Source organism: Cenococcum geophilum, assembly GCF_001692895.1.
Source record: "Cenococcum geophilum 1.58 unplaced genomic scaffold K441scaffold_96, whole genome shotgun sequence".
Lineage (NCBI taxonomy): Eukaryota > Fungi > Ascomycota > Dothideomycetes > Gloniales > Gloniaceae > Cenococcum > Cenococcum geophilum.
The window spans coordinates 104,218-128,194 of record NW_027137654.1 but is presented as its reverse complement, the minus strand read 5'-3'; the positions used below and the strand labels follow the sequence as shown (position 1 = coordinate 128,194).

Here is a 23,977-nt window from a genome sequence, read left to right as displayed (position 1 = left end):
CACCTCCGTACTATCGCCAGTACTATTTACCCGACCTTTTAAGCCGCCTATATAGCTTTAGGGCTCCTTAATAACAACTATAAGTAGTTTAACTACCTACAGGAAGCATCCGTATTCGCTACTAGCGCCTAGCTACGGTCTCTTTTTATAACTACCTTAGTTTACGGCCCCGTAACGGACCTACCTGCGCTTTAGGTAAAATTTAAGCCGTCTCTCTATAATAATCTCTCTTACGTTTTAGCGTATTAGCCTAATCTTCTAGGTAGTATTAAGGATATATATCTGGATTACGGCCTATATCTTATCCAGCGGATACTTGCGGACTATAGCAAAACTCTTGCGGATTACTTTCTACCTCCGCTATAGCACCGCTAGGACCTTATAGACGGTAACCCGCTTATTGCTATAGAGCTTAATTATAGCACTACTAAGGAAGGCCGTCTTTGTCCGTCGCCTCCCCTTTGCTCCTCCGTCCGTCGTCGCAAGGGCGCCGCCGGTTGTATACCCCCTAAAGACACGTCACCACGACGCTAGCCACCACAACCAACGATTCCACCACAACCGGTCTGCCACAGAGCAGACGACCTCCACTACAACCAGCCTGCCGCAGGGCAGACGACCTCCTCTACAACCCGTCTGCCGCAGGGCAGACGACCTCCTCTACAACCCGTCTGCCGCAGGGCAGACGACCTCCTCTACAACCCGTCTGCCGCAGGGCAGACGGACCTCCACTACAACCCGTCTGCTGCAGGGCAGACGACCTCCACTACAACCCGTCTGCTGCATGGCAGACGACCTCCACTACAACCCGTCTGCTGCAGGGCAGACGACCTCCTCTACAACCCGTCTGCTGTAGGGCAGACGACCTCCTCTACAACCCGTCTGCCGTAGGGCAGACGACCTCCTCTACAACCAGTCTGCTGCAGGGCAGACGACCTCCTCTATAACCAGTCTGCTGCAGAGCAGACGACCTCTACTATAACCGGTCCACGGCTGTCGCGCTATAGGTAATTAAACTATAGAGGACCGCAGGCGTACCGCAGGCGCACCGCAGGCGTACCGCAGACGATGCACTGCTAGGGTAGCTATAGTAGGGGATAGGGGAAGGGGCCGGCCTGTGTTACTTTAGTACGTAAATATAAGGTGTATAGGCGAATTGGTGTTTATACCCTATACAAGACAACCTCGTGAAAATTTTTCTATGGAGTGGGTTTACGTAACGAGGTTCGCCCTTATAAAATACCCGTTTTCTAGAGCGTAAATCTAGGATTAGTAGGTTACTTTGGGGAGAGTACCTACTAATTACTAATTCCCTACCCATTTCTTTAGCAAGGAGAAGGAATAGGGTACAGAATTAAACAGTCGTATGGGGGTAATTGGTAGCTACTTTCAGCTAGTAAGCTATATGGTTTCTCTTATTCTTATATGCAAAACTACGTTAAAAATCTACCTTTTAGAGCGCTTTTTCTACTCTAGGAACGGCAGAATACGGCAGAAATAGATAAAAGAGCCAGGATTTTTGTGTGATTTTCTTAGTGTAAACTGGACTATAGTAAGCAAAATATCAGGACAAAACACCAATAGGCTAGGACTCCCCTAGTATTTAAAAACGGGCCGGAGTGTCCACTTAGCTACTAGTACATGTTAAGCTGCCTAGGAAGGATTTATGTATATAGAACTATAGCGCCATAGCCTAGAGGCTGCATGCGCAGTATTATACGTAGTATAATACAATGGATATAAAAAAAAAAAAAAAAAAAAAAAAGGCCGTCTTTTTACGGAGCTATATTCCTAGCTAAATTCCAACTAGGCTGCCTACTTTACTACAGTTACTACTACTATAGATATAGACCCGTAGACCGCCTATTTTTTCCTATAGGGCCCTATAGGCACCAGTAAAACCTTTCTTTACCGCTATATCTACCACTACTACCGCTCCCACGGCTATATTATTCTCTGCGTTGCCTCTTCTAGTATAGCTACCCTTTTACTACCTAGCGGCCAAACTACCTACTCCCGTTTTTATATTCTTATTGATCTATATAAGGAATCCATATATAACATACCTAAAGACTCCTACCTGGCATAGTTACTACGCTCTACTGCCCTTATAATTTAGGACGAAGTACTAATATAGCACCGTTACTGCTTTAAAGCCGTGCACTATATACTTATAGATATCCATTCTAATACCTAGGCTCTTTTTAGCGGCGTTCCCGTTATTTTAGGTAGTAATTTTACTTAGATCTTGCCTGTTATAAAACGGGGGACCTGTGCTAATATTATTGCGGCCTGCTTACGGCAATCCTTTTTATAGCCTTCCCTCTATATTCTATTACTACGCTAGAATATATATATTTTAGAAGGCGAGCTAAATTAGCGCTTTACTACCTAGGTCCGTAGCCTTTCTTATAACTCTACTCTTACTAGCTATATCTAGCTGCCTGCCGATATTGTCCAGTTTACTAGTCTATAGCCCTTTTTTAACTCTATTTACCCTCCCGCTCTTTTACAGTAGGCGTATACTAACCTCTATACGTTCTACGGCCGTGCTATCTTAACTATCCGTAACAATACCGTTACTGCTATTAATGATACTATTCTCCGCTCCATTAATAGCCCTAAGTCCGTCTTCTACTCTACGGATACCGTAGAATAGGACGATTTAAATACTAAAAATACTCCCCCCCCAGAGCTTTTATAGAGCTTTAATCCCATAGGCCTTCCTTCTATACGGCTTTACCTTAAGGTTAGCGCTCTAATACTTCTTTTATAAAACCTATATCCTAAAAAGGGCCTCTATAACGGTACCCGTATAGTTCTTACCCGGATAGGCCGCCGCTGTCTTAAAGCCCGTATTTTTAGCGGCTCCTTCGCTAACTAGCTATAGGTTATCCTGCGGATTAAGCTATCTTCTATAGAAGGCGAGCTGCCGTTTATTATTAGTTAACGGCAGTTTCCTATCCGTTTATCTTTTGCGATAACCGTAAATAAGTTATAGGGTTAGTCTTTTAACTTTATAGGCGTTAATTTATAGATACTAGTTTTTATATATGGTCAGCTCTATATTATACTGTCTTAGGTTACTACCGTAAATAGTATTTTAGTACTACTTCCCCTAAATTAAATAAAAACGGTTAATATTATATATCTAAAAGTTTTGCTTTTATAATAAGGTATATTATTTTATTATATAACTACTTATATAACTGCCCTATAGGGCTAGTAAAACCTCTATAAATACCCCGTAGGGCCTAGTAAACCCCCCCTACCCCCCTCCCCTACTTCTTATCCTTATCCGACGGCTCCTCTAATATAACTATTATACGGCGGAGCAGCCCTATAATCTGCTAGCGCCGCCCGGGATAGGGACGGACGTGGGCGGGTAGGGCCTCCTCCGACTCCTCCGACTCCTCCCCCTCCTTATTATTATCGTTATTATCGTTATTATTGGTGGCGGTAGTGGGAGGTATGGGGGCGTGGGAGCGGGAGCGGGAGCGGGCTGCGGTAGGGGCTGCGGCGGCAGCAGACGCTATTATCTCTATTAGTTATGCCTTTTATAGTTTATATTACTAACTTATAAGCCTAGAAGGAGCAGCGCGCCCCTTTACTACCATAATGGCAGTTAGCACAGCTACCGCGCAGCTGGCCTGCGACTAGCACATACTCCGTAAATAGGCCACCGCCCCGTATATATGACGCACAAGCTTACGGGGCTACTGTACCCCGGCTTTGCGCTAGGACAGCCTCCGCATTTAGGGCCCTGGCCTTAAGGCGGACCCCCCGGTAGACCCCGGGAGCTCCACCTAAGCTAGGAGCCCACCGTAGAGATACACCCCGGACGCGCGGCAGGGGACGCAGCGCCCACATTGTGGCCGTGTTGGCGGCGGCGGCTTCGGCGGCGGCGGCGAGCGCGGTAGGAGAGGGATTTTGGGGGGGGAGGGCGGCGGTAGGCTGATTGATGGCCGTAAACCCAGCCGAGGGAGGAGCGGTGGTAGCGGCGGCGGCAGCAGCGGCGGCAGCAGCGGCGGCAGCGGCGGTGGTGGGAGCGGGGAGGGGCCTGGCGGCAGCGGCAGCAGCAGCAGCTATTTATATATTAGTATCTCAAATTCTTAAAATTCTTTTATAGTACTAATGCTTACCAGCATGCTCATCTGCTGGGACCGAAGTCCCACGCGGAGGCAGCGCAACCCTGCGCGGGGGGGGGCACGGAGGAGTAACGGCGGCCGGGCGCGGATATGGCGGCGGCAGCGGCGGGGGCAGTGATGGTGGTGGTGGTGGAGGAGCAGGAGCAGCGGCGGCAGCAGAAGCAGGAGCGGCGGCGGCAGCAGGAGCAGGAGCAGACGATGCAGTAGCAGCAGCAGCAGTGATGGTGATAGTGGTGATGGTGGTGCTGTTGCTTGAAGAAGAAGACGACGACGACGACGACGACGACGACGTGAATAGCTATTGTCAATATACATCGCGTGATCAATTATGTGAATCTATATCGTCCGATTGTCACGTGAAGGCCACCTGAGTTGCAACAGCGAGACGCGGGGTGCAGCTGAGCAGGGTCACGGAAAAGTTGAACAGGGTCACCGATGGGGTCAGCGAAAGCTGAACGGGGTCACCGATGGAGCGCCGGAAAAAGGTCGGCAGGGTCACACTTTTACCCATACAGAACACGCATTAGTAGCTACATTTAACTTAAGCGACCGCATAAACCAAAATATCCAGGGCATATGCTACGCATACGCAGGTACATAGGACATACATATATATATATACACACATATATATATATATATATTTACGCGTATCACAGTATATAAATAATAAGTAAAAACTATACTAAAGTAAACGAGAGTATAGCAGGATAGTTAAACGGCCTATTAGTTAGTATGCACAACTATATACTACGCATATGCTAAGTATACATAGGCATTCTAGAGCTTACCTAACATTAAATATAAAGACGATAGTTCTTAAGATAATATAATTAGCGGAGAGGGTATTAAAGATAAAGAGGGTAAGGAGGAGGATAAGGAGGGTAAGGGTTAAGATAGTATATAATAACGGCTTCCATTTTATATGGGTCTCTCTAAGATAAACTATATCCGACTTTATATATAAGCTATGCATATACTTAGAATAGCTAGGGAATACTTTAAGATTATAGAGTACTTATTAGCTCTAATAGTAAGCATTAAGTTATCGTCTAAGAGGTAATAGACTATATTATAATGCCAGAATATCTAGCAACTAGGAAAGAAGGAATTGCACACTTTATTTATAAAGCAATACCTCTGCTGTCTATAGATGCAGATAAAAAAAAAGTATATAAGGTTATTAATTGGTATATATTAAAGGTAAGTAATACATATATAAAGCATATGCTATATTTATATATCTAGCAGATTTAATTCTTATTCTATTAAACTGGTAGCCCTAGAATTATATAACTATAGCTTCTTAGTAAAAATAATTGGGAGAGTAAAAAAGTATTCTACTAAGCGTTTAAATGTAGCGGTATTAGATACTACGAGTACGCCTATAAGGATATGCTCCGTATATACTTAGTATATAATAGGGTTAAGCTTAAATTAATTAATGACCTCCAAAAGCGTAGTAGTTGTCTATACTAGGCAGTAGAGATTAATAAAATACTTAAGTAAAGTATAGAGAAGTAAGCATTATCTATATATATTAGGTGTATACTTATAATATATAGCTACTACTACAGTATTCTATAATTATAGTGGTAGTATATCTACCCTAGTACACAAAAACATATATATAGTAAAAGTAGACTAACAATGTTTTTTCGGCATGGAGTACGTATATGTCCGGCGTATGCGCAATATATGCTTATTATATATAGGTAGAGTTTATCGGTTGTTTTAGCAGTAGTAATACTAAACTATAGTATACTGCCTGGCCTTTATTATCGATAACTGCCCGGGTAGATATTTAATACCTTTAGTTACTTATTAAACATAGAGTTTAGGAAGTTAAATAAGAATATACCTATATTGGACATATAACGTTAAAGCGAAAATATTATAGTATGTAATGTATATATTATACATACGCTATATATATGCTAAGCTAATATAGGATTTAATCACCCGCAAGGCTAAGGTAGGGTAGTGGGCCGAATATATAGTGCATAGTTAGACTGCTATATTCCTATTAATATGGTACGGTATCCTTATATTTGCCTTATTACACGAAATTCTTATATATATTATCTACTATATTTAATAAAGCTACTAATTGACCTTGCTAATAATATAGTTAAAGCAATAAAGTAGGTGGATGTCCTAAGCCTTACTATATGTATACTCCGTATATATATAGTATATATAAATAAAACTACTTACTATTATATAGGTCGATTTATCCTATCGCCGCAGTACTATATTTTATATAGGAAGTATAGAACGCAGACACTACGTGCTATATATAGTAGTCTTAATATTAAGGATCGAATTACTGCTCTAATTTGGAAGGAAAGGATACTATAATTCCTAGAGGGGACGGTATATATAGGTAAGTATAGGTTAGATACACACTAAGTATATATAGAGGCTAAGCGTAGTAGGTGTACTACGTGAGTTCTCTATTAATTAATATAAAGAGAACACTAAGTAATGGATTCGGGCAATTTATAACTTTAATAATAAGTATTTCCTTATTATATATTGTACGTATATATAAGCTAAAGCATTTTAACGCGTAATATGTATTGAAATAAACCTATTATTTAAAATGGTTTAAGGTAAAATGAATCTATTCTTAATTGCAGGATAGGACAAGAATTCTAAACGTATGCATACCCTATGCTATATATATACTATACATAAGCTAAACACTTATAGGAATTAAGGTATGGGTATACGCCTTTCTTAACCTAGAAATACATGCTATATACGCAAAGATATTTTAGCTAGTATTTAAGGTATTAGGTAATACTGCTCGATTATCTATATAATTTGCACATATTTACGGAACTAGACTTCGCACTACTATAGTTGATATATATAAGAAATAAGCTAGTAGTAAGTATACGCTCTGTATATACTCTGTATATACTAAGTATATACTTATAATATATAGGCTTTAGAGATTACCTATATACAATTAACTTATTTTATAAATGGGACGAACATCTTTAGTATATGCTTGTATTTTGCCTAGTATATATTAAACGAAACTTTATGAAGCGCTTTTAAACTTATAAAGCAAGATATATTATAAAGCAGATATAGGAAGCGGAGACAGAGTAGAAACTAATAGCGCGTATATAAAGTATATACATACTGTATCTGGAGCTTACATCTTAAATAAATAATAAGAAGAAACTATAGATACTAGCCAGGCTTATAAAGGAAAAGTTAAAGGTTCCTTATAAGTGGTAGGCGTATATACGGAAGCATACTAGAATTAGTGAAAGTAGTTACTTTTAAGATAATAACTTTACCGGTCGAAAGTTATGCGTGCTTACCGTAGTACTACAGTAACGGTATATGCTCTATATATGCTCTATATATTTTAATATTTTAGTATAGGCTTAAACTTTATATATAAGAAATGTTTAATCTATAAGAGCTATATAAAGAGACGGGAATAGATAATATATAGAAAAATTAGAGTAACTTAAAGCGGATAGCAGTATAGCTATAGAAATAATGTATGTATATATAAAGCATATATAAAGTATATACTAAGCTTAAGCAGCGCAGAAATAGTAGAAATTAGCTGAGCGGTAAGCTAGAAATCCTAGCCTAAATCTTCCTTAGAATCCTTGGATCTATTTAATACCCCTAAGCCTACTATATCTAGTAGCTAGATTATCTCGCAGATAAGTATAGTAAATAACGATATTGTATTAGTATTAGATATATTACGCGTATCCACCGTATATATAGCGGAGATACTACTACTACTATCGCGAAGTTAAACACCCTAGACTACGGGTAAGAGGTATAGGTCTTACCTATCTACGGAGGAGCTAGAAAAGGAGGCATATATACTACGTGTAAAAAATATAGAGTAACGAATTAATAAATTAAAATAAGCTAAAGACGTATATAATAAAGCAAAAGAACTAGTAGAGCTTAAGAAGTAGGTATAGGAGTATAATGTTAGCATATAGGGCGTATATGCATAGTATATATATAGAAAGTATTATATAGAGTTCTATAATAAATAAAGAATTAATTAATATAGGCCTATCGCCCTATGCCCTATATTGGGTATATACCTAGCCTATTTACTAAATAAACCTTAATAAAACTTTAACTGTGCATAATATATACTATATGCTATATACGCAGCGTGTAGGCCTAGTATATGCTAGGACTTATAGCTTAGGACTTACGCGGTAAAGGCGAGTTAAGTAGCGGGTTCCGCCTGTAGCTTATACAGAGCATAAGTATAACATATATAATAGAAGGAACCAAACTTACTAGAGCTCTCACCTCTACCATGATGGGCCGTTGGCTTTTTGCTTGCTGGTGCTAAACATTAGCTGTGTATATATAGGGTATGTGCAAGATAAGCTTACCCCTTTAGCGGCGGGTGGATAGTAAGGGGGACTCCTCGCGGTTACCTAGCGGGGTTGGGCCGCGCTATATATCTTATTAGCGTATGCTAAATATATACAGGTGAAATACTAACCCTACGTTTTAAGCTGGTAGAGGGAGTGGATAGGCCAACGCGCTATTTCTCTCTTATTAGTATATGCCTAGTATAAGCACGCGTTAACCTATGGTTAGTAAAAGATAATAGGGGTTTATATATACGAAGTGTATACGTGTATAAGCTAGCAATATAACTAAGTGGTGGTTTTGGTAATATATATATAGGGCCTATATATAGTCGGACTTTGCTAGTCTCCTAGATATAAAGATGAGTGTTTATTTCTAAATTGGGCAGTAGTCCTAGTAGTAGCTATGCTTATTCCTCGCATATGCTACTATTAGGCCTACAAGCACCCTTAGGTCTGAAATTAAACTTAGGGGGAATAAGTATATATATAGATAGATAGATAGATATATTAGGGTATAGTGCGTATATGTAGAAGCGACACTAGTGCTCTTATCTTGTAATAGAATTGCCTGCTAAATTAGGTGGTAAACCCTTAGTCTTAAGCACTATATCTAGTTAGCTTAGGCTAGATATATACTAAGTATAGAGTAAGTATACGTGATTAAAGTGCAGGTATCTATATACTCTAAAATTCTTAACCCTAAAGGGCCACGGCTATGTGTGGTATTAGTACTGTATATATAGTGTATGTATATAACCTACCTAGGCTTATACAGGTACCTAGTATCCCGCTAGCCACCAGAGAGAACGAAACGCTTTAGGGCGCTATGTTATATTAGCGTTATATATATATAGCATATACTAGGCATATACTTCTCCCCCGCAATTAACTCCGTAGCTAATATATTAGTAGTGGGAGGGTTAGTTACTATATATAGTAAGTATATACCTTTAGTAAACTATATAGTAATATATATAGGCACCGCTGTGCTCGTTACGGATATAGCGGCGGTACTATAACTCTATTAGTGGGACGTAGATACTATATATATGCGGAATATACGCTAAGCTAGGCCGTAAAGACCTAGCCGCATATTTATGTGCTATTTACTGTAATATCGCAGCTATGTTTGTTATCAGCATATGCTATATATAAGGTGTGGATATGTAATCTATACTATAGAGTTAATAGTAGATAGTGCGGAGGTAGGGTTAGGTGGATCTAGTTTATACTTAGTATATGCGCACTCTTTATATAGAGCCTTTCTGGCACTTATTTGCGTTGTCTTGGATAGTTACAGCTAGGGCTATATAAGGTTAGCATATACTATGGGTATACGGCTCTAAATTTACGTACGCCTTCTACCTACTACTACTGTGGCAGCGCGTGCTTTATCTACTGTAAGTATATACTTTATATACGCGTTCTCTATAACTAACCTAGTATTACCTAGTTAGGGTTAGGGTTAGGGATTAGGCCTATATACTTCTATTAATATATACTTCTTCTAGGTATATATAAAGTATATACTTACTATAGTAGTACCTAAAGGCGCTAGGGTTAGTGGCACTAGCTACCTATAGATTGTTAAAGTCTATAATTATAAGGCTTATAGTAAGTGTAGGCTAAGCATATACCAAAGTAAAATTAAGATATTAATGTTGCCCTAGCCAGATATTAGCATATGCAGCGCTTATGTATAGGCTATATAGTATATACGTGGCGTATACTGCGGTGTTATAGAGAAGTTCTAGTACGACCGCTATTGTTATGGATATGCGACGCGTATGCATAGTCCATATTTTAATGACTTAGCTCGCTTACTTTATACGGTAGCTAGTGGTGTGTATATGCCCCGCATATATAAGCCACGCGTTATTTAATATTTACGATTTATTATATACCGTCAATTATTAAGTACTATGAAATTTTATTAAAAATTAAATTTATTTTGTATATGCGCTACATATGCAGAAACTTAGTAGGGTTAGAAGCTGAGCATAGTCAGAAAGGTTCTGACCCTGTTGAACTTTGTGACCTTGCCGAGTTTTTCCGTGACCTTGCCGAGCTGTAAGCCCGCTTAGCTACAGGCTCGGCCGTGAACATTCGCGAATGTCAACGGGGGTTGTATGTGTCACATACAGCTCAGCGACTCAGCGGCCGCTCAGCCGAGCCGTGAACACTCACTCTATCTAATTCCTCACCAATAATGTTAAACCAATGTCGTATCTTGCCGTAAATGTTCTTATTGACCTGAGGTACAAGTGGTCTATTACTTTCGGGTCCTAGATTTTAAACTCCGCCAAGCCTGCTTCTAACTGGTTAGAAAAAAAACTTGCGCGCGGTAAGTTGTGGCAGAATTCACGTAACAAACTTTAAAACAATGAACTCTACTAAAGCTCTGCAAAAGCTCTGCAAAAGCTCTGCATAAGCTCTACACGAAGCTCTGCACAAAGCTCTGCACGAAGCTCTGCACGAAGCTCTGCACGAAGCTCTGCACGAAGCTCTGCACGAAGCTCTACACGAAGCTCTGCAAAAGCTCTACAAAAGCTCTGCACGAGCTCTACACGAAGCTCTGCACGAAGCTCTACACGAAGCTCTACACGAAGCTCTGCACGAAGCTCTACAAAAGCTCTACAAAAGCTCTACAAAAGCTCTACCAAAGGCTTTGCAACACTTCTGCCCACCCAGTGTACTGACCACGCAGTGAAATAGAGCACGCAGTACGCAGGGGGTCCAAGGGGGTCTCCCCTTAAAGCTCTGCTCAAAGCCCTATACGGAGCTCCAAAGCTCTACTAAGCTCCAAAGCTCTACTAACACGCAGCACTAATATACTAGGAAGTCTCACAATCGTCTCTACGAACGTCTCTACAAACACCTCTACGACGGCTCTACGATTGCCCGTACGATCGTCCGTACAAACGGCTCTATAAACGGCTCTACAAACGTCTACACGATCACCCGACGAACACCCATACAATCAATCGATCAATCGACCATACAATTAATCAGACGCCCATATAAACGTCTCTACGAGCGTCTATAAACGTCTCTACGAACGTCTCTACGAACGTCTACAATTACCCATACAATCGTCCGTACGAATGTCTGTACGATTGTCTCTACAAATGTCTGTACGAACGCCTACCCGAACGCCTGCACGAACGCCTGCACAAACGCCTATACGAACGCCTGCACGAACGCCTATACAAAGCTCTGCTCGAAGCTCTACTCAAAGGCCTATTAAACTCTTCTCAAAGCTCTATCAAAGCTCTACTCAAAGCCCTATCAAAGCTCTACATGGAGCTCTACCAAAGCTCTACAAAAGCTCTGCACGAACCTCTGTACGAAGCTCTACAAAAGCTCTACTAAAAGCTCTACCTAAAGCTCTACCAAGCCTCTACCAAAGCCTCTGCAAGAGCTCTGCCTACGTAGTAAATAGAGCATATAGTGCGCAGGGGGGGTCCAAGGGGGTCTCCCCCTTGACCTCAAAGTTCTACTCGGAGCTCCACTTAAAGCCTAATACGGAGCTCTAAAGCTCTATTAACACGCAGTACTAATATACTAGAAGGTTCTACAATTGGCCATACGAACGCCCATACAATTAATCACCATACGATCGTCTCTACAAACGGCTCTATAAATAGCTCTATAAACATCTACACGATCGCCCGTACAAACGCCTATACAATCGATCAATTAAACGTCTATATGATCAATCAAACGTCTATATAATTGCCTATACGATCGTCTCGATAAGCGTCTCTACGATTAATCACCCGTACGAATGTCTGCACGCCTGCATATAGCTCTATAGCAGCTCTATACAAAGCTTTACACAAAGCTCTACACGAAGCTCTGCGAAAGCTCTACCAAAAGCTCTACCAAACATTCTACCAAAGCTTCCGCAAGAGCTCTGCCCACGCAGTAAATAGAGCACGCAGTACACAGGGGGGGGGTCCAAGGGGGTCTCCCCCTTAAGGTCGAAGCTCTACTCAAAGCTCTTTAATACGGAGCTCTAAAGCTCTACTAACGCAGCACTAATAATACTAGGAAGGCTCTATAAACGGCTCTACGGACGTCTACATAATCGCCCGTACAAACGCCCATATAAACGCCCATACGAGTGTCCATACAAACGCCTATACGATTAAACACCCATACAATCAATCAATCGAACGCCTATACGAACGATTAATCAAACATCTATACAATTACCCATACAATCGTCTCTACAAACGTCTCTACAATTAATCGCCAGTACAAACGTCTGCACGTCTGCACATCTACACGTCTACACATCTATATATCTATATACCTATACGTCTACACGCCTACACGTAGCTCTACACGTAGCTCTACATAAAGCTCTATACGAGGCTTTACTAAAGCTCTATATAAGCTACCTAGCGGTAACTAAGGCGCCTTAGCCTTACTACTACTTCTAAATTAAGTAAAAGCTCTATATAGGGGGGGTCCAGGGGGGTCACCCCCTAGAAAACCTCATCTATATATATATTAATTAAACTCTATAATAAGGCTCTGAATTAAAGCTTTAGGTTAATTAATCGGCTTATTAGTTATAAAATCGGGTCAAAATTTTCGTTAGCGGGCCCCAACGATCCGCATATTCGTGCCGATCCCAATCCAGCGCCTTAACCCTCTTCGCCTTAAGCTCAGGATGGCGTTTATAGAAGGCATAAGGCCAGTTCTTGCCAGGAGGGCGGATCGTCGCATTCGCCGCAGGAGCTTGGAAGATAGAGGTGCGCTAGCACGCAATGACGAAGGCTAGTAAGCGTAGATACTTAATCGGGATTGGGAATCCGTTATTAGCTATACGTAGCAAGCACCTAACTAGAGCTTCCTCTTCGGGCGGTGTGAGGTACTGTTAGTCTTTCGCCTTGTCCTGTATCGAGGGTCGTCCGTATACGCGGTGCCATAGGGTAGTGTAAGGGATCTTACTAGACTTTAACAAGGCAGCATACGTTCTACTTTCAGTAGGATCAAAACCTCCCAACAGTACAACTGATGCACTATCCATTCTACGATAGTGGTGACGCGTAAGTAGAGGAGCCCCGAGCTAAGCGCGATCAAATGACACGTCGCTTGCTCACAAGTATTTTTAGAAATCTACAGCGCTTAACCTACGCTTTTCTTCTTTAGTCTAGCTCCAAAACAGCAACCCAACATTTAATCGACTTAAGGGTCGCTCTAGCTATGCAGAGATATACCTAGCTCCAGAAACTTAATCGAGACGTCGCCTACAATATAAAGACGCGACTATTAGCCTTATCGATAAGGTGCATCGCATGCAGCTATTCAGCCTTGCTGCGACCCCTCGGCCTAGGACGCTCTCCCTTCAGCTCTTCTACCTACACAATGCCACCGTCCTCTCCCCCTACTGCTCTTCTATATGCATCTGCCGTCTATATCAACTTCGTCCCAATATAGACCCGCTTAGTACCACAGCTAGTATTATAGCTATTCTTCAGCTCTCAAGCAAGGTCGTTAGGTATTTAACCAACGTTAGAGATGCCTTAAAAGAGCGCACAAAGTGCGCTATTAAGGCCTTAAACCTACACAGTCTCCTTCTTAATCTAAGGTTCTACCTCAAGGAGGGAAGTGTAGAGCCACTATGGTATACCGCCGTCTAAGCCCTTACAGTCGAGAACGGGCCGCTTAACCAGTTTAAGCAAGCGCTAGAAACGCTATAGACGAAGATAACATATAGAGGTCAACTAAAGAGGGTTAGTAAAGCGCTAGTATAGAAGTTTAAGAAGGAGCAGGTTATTAGCATATTAGATTAAATGGAGTGTTTAAAGTTGCTAATAGAGATCGCGTTATAAATAGACCACTTATAAGCGGCATACTAGCACTGCAGGGCGATACTGCTTATATATACAACAAGCAAACTCTCCTAAGCTATTAAAGACGACACTCAAGCCATTAAAGACAACATTAACTCCATTTAGATACACGTAGACAACGCAAAGCACTATAGGCTTCTAGAATAAATATCGCCTATAGATTACCTAGCTTAACAATCCAACATTATAAAGCACAGATAGGAAGGAACAGGCCAATAGTTTCTAAACGCGGATAAGGTAGTAAAGTGGCTTAGCAAAGCTAAGGCAACTCTTTTCTGCCTAGAAATCCCAGAAGCCGGCAAGACCATAATAGCGGCCATCGCAATTAATTACCTATTAAAGTCAGTACAGAATAGCTCACATAGAGTTATATATATATACTACAACTATAAAGCTTAGAAGAAGCAGGATGCTTCTAGTATACTAGCAGCCATCCTTAAGCAGTTAGTGCAGGCTCAGCCATCAATCATAGAGCCTATAGAACAATTGCATCAGCAACATACTAGCTAAGGAACTCGGCCATCGCTTAACAAGATCTCTAGCGCACTGCAAGATATGCTTATACATTACCCTACTATCTATATTATAATTAATGCTTTAGATAAATATTAAGACACTAACGGTGCTCGGCGTCAGTTTCTAGCTAGACTTTAAAAGTTACAGGCCAGACAAGACATTCGTCTTATAGCTACCTCGCGTTTTATACCGGAAATCGTAGATGAGTTTAGGGAAGCACTAAGGCTGGAAGTGCAAGCAAGTAAGGAGGACGTAAAGCGCTTCATAGTTAGCTAAACGTATCAACTGCCTAAATATATTTAGCGCGACTCTGCGCTATAGAATATGGTGTAAAACAAGATTATAGAGGCGGTAGGCGGTATATATACCTCTTATTTAGCTTGGTAAAGCGATATAGACTTACACGTACCAAGGTTTCTTCTCGCTCGCTTATATACGGATTTACTATTAGATAAGAGAAAGCCAAAGAAGGTTAAGTCGACTTTAGCAGGACTCTTAAAAGGCTTAGCCGCGCTCAATAACGCGTATAGAGACACTCTTTAGAGAATTAAAGGCTAGCTAGGCGGTGATTATAAACTAGCTAAGAAAGTCCTATCGTAGATTACGTTTATAAAGAGGCCGCTCACCACGGCTAAGATATGCTGTGCTTTAGCAGTAAAGCCGGAGGAGGCGGAGCTTAACCCGGAGAATATACCCAACGTCGATAACCTGGTGTCCATATACACTGGCCTTATTATTATCGATTAAGAAAGCGCTGTTATCCGTCTTATACACTACACTATATAAGAATACTTTAAGCGTATCAGAGATACATAGAATCTAGATACTTAGCTGCATATTACCTTAACATATCTCACCTACTTATCGTTCGGCGTATTTAAAAGTGGTAGCTGTTCCTCTAGTAAAAAGTTTAAAGAGAGGCTTCGGGGAAGCAAATTCCTAGACTATACTGCGAAGTACTAGGGAGAGCATGTAATAACGGTTAAAGGCAAGGTATATAAGCTAGCCTACTTATTTCTATTTTAAGGCAAGTTAGTTTTGTACGCTATCTAGGTATTTTTAGTTCCGAATTATAGGTATCGGAATTATAGCTAAAAATATCCTAAGAGCACTACAGGATTACATCTTACGGCACGATTTAGGTTATTAATTATATTAGCGGCCATAATCCCAAGTTAAGTACAAGAAATAGCGATTGCTTTAGAAAAGAGGGACAGTAACAGCCAAACTCCATTACACCTCGCGGCAAGACATGGACATTATAAAATAGCGGTGCTGCTGCTAGACAAGGGCGCCGACGTTAACGCGCAGAGTAAAGACTATAGCAACGCACTCCAGGCGGCTTTAGAAAGAGGCCAAAAGCAAGTCGTAAGGCTACTAGTTAATAAGGGCGCCGACATTAACGCGTAGGGTAGATACTACGGTAGGTAATAAATAAACCAACAATATAGTCGTTAGTTAGTTAGTAATTAGTAATAGAAATAGGTAATAAGACATTTAATAAGATATTAGTTATAAGTTAAGAGACGCCTAAGAGAAAGCTCATATAGACAATCTAGGTCGTTAGATAGTAGTACAATAGTAGTAAGGAAGTCCAATTTAGGTCGATAGGAGGGTACTACAAAATTAAAGTACATCTCAGTCTCTATTAAAAGGCGTCCTCTATATAAGCCTTCATTTAGCTTTAGTATTGTAGGCCAAGATATAGGCGCAAAAAGTTAGGCCTAAGACGGCAACCAGTAGCTGCTAAGGCCTCCTGAGAAAGCATTCGCTTTATAAAGATTCCGCATAAGCCCCCCCGTAAATGTAGCCCTAAAGTAATTCGGAGGCTTATCTAGAACCCAACTTGCATAAAAGGAATATATAAATAGCATTTTAGAGTACGCCTCTGTCGGTAGTGCATAAGGTAATAAGAGAGGGCCTACTTACAGACTAAACATTCTTTAGCTAAAGTTACGGTGAATAAAGATAAAGGTAAGACTTTGAATATTCTAAAGGTTATATATATTATGCTAATATAAGTTCTTCTAAGTAGCATTACAAAGGGCAACAATTGCCCAAATATCGTAACTAGTCTAATAGAAAAGCGGCATGTCTATATACTCCACTAGCGGTAGAAATTAATAACTAAAGAAAACACGTAGTGCGTTAATAACCCAAACTATACAGAACTCCTTACGCCTTAAGGCATTATTCAGCCTCCCTTTACTAAAAGTACATACTTACCCCTTTCTTAAGCTAAATTACTTCTCCCTCTTTATAATTATTATCACTACCTTACCGCACTAATAGCATTATATATAGCACGGCAGTCTATAAGCACTATAACTGCCACGTCTTCTAATCCGCCTTCTTTCCCTTTACGTATAAGCAGCGCCATATAACGTACGCTCCTAATACCGCCGCCAGCATAGTAATTAGCTATCCCAGACTCCAGAAATACGCGCAGTACGCCGTCTACACCGGTATAGGAATCGCTAGCGTCTACCGCATTAGGAGGTCCCCTATAACCAGCAGGGCCGTCTTATAGCTACAGGCCTTATCGCCCGCAACGTCTTTTAAGTCCTATATATACATTATTATTAGGATAACGCCGCTGATAATTGCAATCTAAGCGTAGCTAGCGACTATAACGTTTAACGCGGCGCCGGTGGCCGCGGCGATTTTTAGTAACCCAAGGTTATACAAGCCGAAGGCGGCGGCAATAATGGCGTTGCGTAGGAACCAGCCCTCGTCGCCGCCCTTAAGGTCATTATACAGCTACGTCAGCGTGTATAGCAGGGCCGTCTTAGTGCTGATATACATAGCGAAGTGGTTAAAGGTAAGCACGAGCGGGATTATAAGGAGCATCTATTTACGCACCTAGGTAGATATTATACGTCTGCTTAAGACGGGCCGCTAGGGTTTATTAAGGGTGTCTTCTTAGGCGGACTTAAGGAGGCGCTGGTTCGTAAGGTTAAAGATAAGGAGGTTAAACTAGTTAAAAAGGAGGATATAAGGGATGCGGAGCAATACTAAGGTGAAGGTGCTATTATAGGTGATAAGGCAGGAGCCGGTAAGGGCACCGTAGATGCTAAAGATAGTGTTTAGGATGACAAAGGTTAAGATATCGTCTTTTATAAAGAGCTAGAGGCTATAAAGAGACTTCTTAAACCATACTAAAAAGCTATAGGTATCTTTAGTAGGTATAGAGCCAAGCTCTTTACCTATTGCTTATATTTTTTGCGGCGGTAAGACTAACTATAGAGTTTGTATATATAAGGAAGTTATATACTCTATATAAAAGCTACGATATATAGCCATTATATAACGTTAGTAGGAGAATTAAAGCGGATAAATTATAATACTCTAAGTTAAAGACATAGAATTAGTTATCCTCTACCCTATTCCTTTATATAATTTAAGTCCTAGTTTATAAACCCCAAACAAAGAATAATTAGTAGTTATTATTTAATAGATAAAGTAAATCTTTAAACCTGGTAAGTTACTATTATAGGACAACTTTTAGATCCTATAGACTATAAAAACAAAGTCTGTAGTATTATATATAGCCGCTAAAGTACGTTAAGTGATATATAAGGGTTAGTAGCTCCTTATAGAGGCGGTAGACTTATATAAGTTAGGTTATATACCCCCATACTACCCCTAGCGGCTGCTAATATAAGAAGTTTAGATGGCTTAGGCTTTAAAGATAGTATTAATTTCCGCGTATAGGCTACTAATAATTGGCACTGCCGTTATATATAATAAATTATATATAAAACTAATATAGTAGTCTACTATATCCCGTATCACTATTAAGGCTCCGTAGTAACTATATATAGTGCTTTAAATATCTTTTAGGAGGTATATTATATAAATAGGTACTTATTTTCAATTAACGGAATTAGCACCTATAAATAGTATATATATCTTAGTAGTATATTTCTATATAATAGCAAGGCGTACTATCCTAGCATCTCTAAACCAATAGGCTCCATAGCTAGCAGTTATTGCTTATCTATTAGTATAAGCACTTTAATTACTTTAAGAATCTTACTTACTAAGAATACCGCCTCGGCCTAGGCCTGATTTGCACAAGGTATAACTTTTAATACCCTTATATTAGCCCAAATGGTTATCTCCGTATTAGTATAATAAAGTAATATCTAATCTCTCAGTTAGTGGGGTTGGAAGATACTAAACAGTAGGCTTTATAGTTCCATATTCTGCGTGCAAAAAAATATATATCTTAAGTCTATAACTAGAGGAAGAACCATCTTTATTTCTATTTTATTTCTATAATTAAAGCCATTATAATTATCTTATATATCCAGGTAATCCCTACTAATTTAAATATTATTATACCTAATAAGTAAGTAAGCTAGAAGGCCGTGCGCAAAACTATATATAGGTTAATATAATTACCTTACACAAGACTACAGACTATGTTAATAACCTTACACTTCCACTTTTACTACTATATAGCATTTATATAGCTTTACATACGGTCTAAAGCTAGCTTAGTATGCTTATTATTAACTCTAAACTACTTACTTTACTTAGCTTATCTTATTATTATATATATAATATATATGCCTCCTAACTACTTAGCTGTTATATATATAGAAACGGCCATCCTTTATAGCCAATTATTATCTAGTTAGTTGGCTCAATCTCCTACGCCTTAGCCTTAAGTTCCTTAATATCCTAATTTGCCTATATAAACCTTCCGTTTGAGAATTATACCTTAGGCTGCGACGCCCACACTATAAAATAAGCTAGGAGCTTGGCTACAAAGACGAATTAGCATTACTTAGCTAGTTTACTATTTATTTACAAGATATATACTAACCTATATCTATAGGTAGTATATTAGGTATTACACCTAACTTTAGGAAGATCTCAGTCTTAATTATTTCTAAATAGACGCTGGAGAAGAATATATTAGGGTTTTTAGCCGCGAGGAATTTAAGGGTTTTAATTTAAGCTAGCTTGAAGTATAAGTACCCTAAGAGGCTAATGACTTACTTAGTTGGAAGGGTAATTACACTAGCAGAAATAGCTAATACGGCTACATATATGGGGTTGGCTGTAAGGAAGAAGGCTTTAGCTAGGATAATAATTAATTTAACATTTATCTATATAAATTAGCGATTGTTACTAAATTAATTCTATAGTATAAAATATACCTTATAGTTCTTTTAGTAGTTATTAAGAGGAGCTTTAGAGATTAAAGCTAGGGTAGAGATATAGCCGGCGTTAAGGACTAACACGTCCTAAATTCTAATAGCCTTAGTAATCTTCTCTATAGTTTCCTTATTAGTTACGGAGCCTATAAAAACAGAGTATATTATAGTTCTACTTAGGATTAACTTTTAGGTCTTAAGGAGCGTTAATTCTATTTAGCCTATAAAAATAACATACTTAGCTCCCAAAGTAGCAAATATTATAGCTATCTCGCGGCTAATACTACTACCCTATTTCTAGCACTATTAGAACACGCTTAATGACTTAAATTAAAAATCTTCTAGCACGGATAGTAGACTTACAGCACCGGTAATAATAATAGTTTAGCCAGCATGGCTAAGGTTAGAGTTAGTGGGGTTAATAGTAGGATAGATATCGTTGTACTAAGTTGGCGTTAGTAATAGGAATGGAGGATTTATATTGTCAATTAGAAGAGTATTAGAGGGAGTAAGAGAAGTGGGAATGAAGCTAGGTATAAAAGAGGTTAAAGGAGAAAGGAAGATAAAGAAAAGCGAGGAGTAAGGTGGGCCATAGATAATAATAAATACGCAGGGTAATAAGAGTGAGTGTATGGTCTGTCCTCGCCGCAGATCTTACGATACTAAAAGTGAAAAACCGTAGAGACCCCAGGAAAGGCGCAGCCAACACCATTTCTAAGCCGGTTTAGGTTAAGCGGCGGACTTTAATCCTAGCCACGGACTTGCACGGCTTAAGGCCTAAGCCACTACTTATCCCCGTTGTCGCGGAACACCTCGTACACGCACGCTTTTCCTTATAAAAAAAATACTAAAATACACCTTTTTATGCTAGTTACGTCTAATTTTAAAATAAAAATAAGAATTTCCCCGTCGTCACATCTTTATATTCCCTGCTGCGCGCTTTTACTTTACTTCCGCAAGATTAGCTCGCCGCTTATTAGATCTTAAGCCAATCAGGCACTATTTCGGCTGTCTTTTTAGCTACTTTAGCCAATTATCTAGGAACATATAAGAAATGAAAATCCTATTATAATTTCTATATAATTGGGTATAATATAAGGAAAGCTTAAGCGTTCTTAAGCGGCTATTAATGAAAACCGAGGCCGTGCAGAATGCTATTCTAGACACGAAATTTTATACGCAAATAAAATCAGCTAAGTAAGGAAGGCGTAGCCGTTTGTTTAATCTTGCATAAGCCTATATATAAAACACCCCTTACTTATCGTTATATCAACTATAGATAAACGCTGTGTTATTATACCGGGCTGTGTACTTATATTGCCTCTTTTTATAGTTAGTTAAATACTTTAACGCCAACTTTAAAATCGCGCTGTATTGAAATGGCAAAGGGGCTAGCGCACTGGTTTAGCGGTATATAGGTTTTAACTTTACTAAAATTCTATCTCTTAATTGGCTCTCTAGGGTAATCTAGGGAATTATTATTAAGGCAATTAAACTTATCCTATTTAGTTAGGTCTCCGCTACTAAAAGTTTTAACATATTTACTACTAGCTAAAGGCTGCTTAGAGTCTTATAAGCCTAAGTAACTTTTTATAGTAGGCTTAATAAACTTATTAAATAGGGGAGCTAGTATTAGGAGATTGGCGGTAATAATGCTAAGCTAAAGCTCTAGATGGCTCTGGAGTGCAGTAATATATAAAGTATAGTTCTAGTCCAAATCTGTAGTTAATGCCACTATAGATTAAATCTGCTAGGCCATTATATATATAATACTAAGGTAGATAGAGTTAGTTAAATTATATAAAAATTATTTAGGTAGGGTATATATATTAAACTAAGACTAAATATACAGCTTATAAAGATCTTCTTTCTAATTAGAATTTATAAACCCCATATAATAGGAATAGGGAGGATGACTATAGTTAAGTCTAGTGCTATATTAATCGCAACGGAAGCGTATTCCTGTCTTAAGATAGGTTAACATTTTGTTATCTATATAACCAGATCTGGATCTTAGGAGGCAGATAAGGGCACGCAGTAAGTAAAGAAAATCAGAATGAAAGTTAGGGCGTAACAAGCCGTTATGGCCATTACGATATAAACGGCGAGCTTAAAACTTTATATTATAAAGATCTAGGTATATAGCTAGAGAATAGCAAGCTTATAGAGCACTATAGCTAATATCTAAGTTATACCCAATAATAATAGCAGCTATAATTTTATAAGCTGCGTTTTAACAAGGGCTTAGTTAGGGGTAGTAAAAGAGCCTATATACCTTAAGCTATACCAACGCTTAATATAGAGTTAATATATTAGTATATACTCTAAGGCCATTATTAATTGCTGTTATAGCAGCAATATTAGAGATTATAAAATATTTTATCTTTTCTAGAGTACTTACCTTAGCAGCTAGTGCCTTTTAAGGCTATAAGAGAAACCTATAAGTATATAAGTTATAATTTCCAGGCGTCCTATTTTAAATGATTTAAGTCTTATAAATACACCAACGATAAAATAGTTATCGACGCGCAATCCTCTCCTCTAGACTTATATAGCGCAAAAGCGCAGGACTATAGTTAAGACCGTAAGGCTGGTGAAAATAATCATCTATACTGTTAAATCCTATCCGCATTTACTAGGCATAATAAATTAAATAGCTAGGAAGTAGTATATATGCTAAAGGCAGTATAGGAAACGGGCTTTATATTATTTATACTAATAAAACAACTTTATAGCGCTAACTCCTCTACCCTATTCTTGAATTAGAAGGCCGCTCTTACTATACTCTAGTTTTATAAACAGGGAGAGCTTCGGAGTCTAAACGTAGATAAACTAATTAGCTACCTTACTAATTAACCTACAGCAATAATATATAAAGGGTTTAGCTCCTAGTTGTATATTAAACTAGCGGACTTCGGTACGAGCCAGATTAATGTAATATAACGGCTTAGAAGTGCCTCCTATAGCTACTAACACAGTTTAAAAGGTACCGAGATAATTAGCAGGCCCTGCTATTAGCGTCGCTACCATAACAAACCCATTTTAGATATGCACTTAGAGAATTTCAGAAAGCTTTATATAGAGGGCTCTTTTTAACAAGTATAAATTTGCGTAAAACTCGTCTAACACACGTCCTATAAAATTTAATTAATATATTTCTTTTTATATTCTTTTTATAAATGGCTAGTATAATTATTAAGTTATAGGTGGTATATAAAGGTGCATTTTAATATATTTTGGCGAGGAAAGGCGTATACAAGCCGTCCGCGTATATCGTACTCCAAATCTGCTAAATAGTCTAAGGCCCTTTACAATAGCATAACTATAAATATTAGGAAAACCAGCTGGCAAGCTCAATTGACCCGCACTAAGGACGAGAAATTAGGTTTAAGGACTAGCCTATAAGCAAGAAGCAACCGTAAACAATATCACATTTCACTAAAAAAAAACAATATTTGGAAACTGCTAACGCATAGTTATAGTTAGTATTAGTCAATATATAGCTATAGTAGGTTAAAGTATATTTAGTGGAACCATAGCTTAATCGCAGTAAATAGTTTAAAGATTATACTTGCTACTCAAAGAAGCCTCCTATAGACTATCCCTAAAATATGCAATGAGTATATTCCCTAGAAATTGGAATGCTTCTATGCTTTCAGACTTACCTATATTAGAATCTCGCTGTACGGTGACGGCTAGCCCCTATAGTATGAATAAATAGTGCTTATATAGTAATCTTTCCACAGCTTAGTAGTGGTACCTTATAAAATAGTCTTACTATTCTAACAGCCTTTTCTATCTCGGCTATGCGTCATCTAGCGTTACCTATAGGTTAGATAATGGACTTTTTCTATTTACCTAATATAAGCTACCCTTATAGGCCTCACAAT

General features: G+C 39.0%; 4 protein-coding genes across 4 annotated transcripts; 2 read left to right on the top strand and 2 right to left on the bottom strand.

Annotated features, from left to right (window-relative positions):
• Positions 1–13,308: 13,308 nt before the first annotated feature.
• K441DRAFT_744080 (uncharacterized protein) lies at positions 13,309–13,577 on the bottom strand (the record flags this gene model as incomplete). The annotated part of the gene is made up of 1 exon (XM_067654416.1): positions 13,309–13,577. One exon carries the CDS (start codon positions 13,575–13,577, stop codon positions 13,425–13,427), a length of 153 nt encoding a protein of 50 aa, XP_067496571.1. The 3' UTR covers positions 13,309–13,424.
• Positions 13,578–13,983: 406 nt separating this feature from the next.
• K441DRAFT_452221 (uncharacterized protein) lies at positions 13,984–14,160 on the top strand (the record flags this gene model as incomplete). The annotated part of the gene is made up of 1 exon (XM_067641704.1): positions 13,984–14,160. A coding segment is annotated over one exon (177 nt), but the record flags the coding sequence as incomplete, so codon positions are not given.
• A 1,992-nt stretch (positions 14,161–16,152) lies between these two features.
• K441DRAFT_596063 (ankyrin) lies at positions 16,153–16,329 on the top strand (the record flags this gene model as incomplete). The annotated part of the gene is made up of 1 exon (XM_067645020.1): positions 16,153–16,329. A coding segment is annotated over one exon (177 nt), but the record flags the coding sequence as incomplete, so codon positions are not given.
• Positions 16,330–19,641: 3,312 nt separating this feature from the next.
• On the bottom strand, positions 19,642–19,883 carry K441DRAFT_596003 (uncharacterized protein; the record flags this gene model as incomplete). The annotated part of the gene is made up of 2 exons (XM_067645019.1): positions 19,642–19,691; positions 19,754–19,883. Coding segments are annotated over 2 exons (180 nt in total), but the record flags the coding sequence as incomplete, so codon positions are not given.
• Between the last annotated feature and the right edge of the window lie 4,094 nt (positions 19,884–23,977).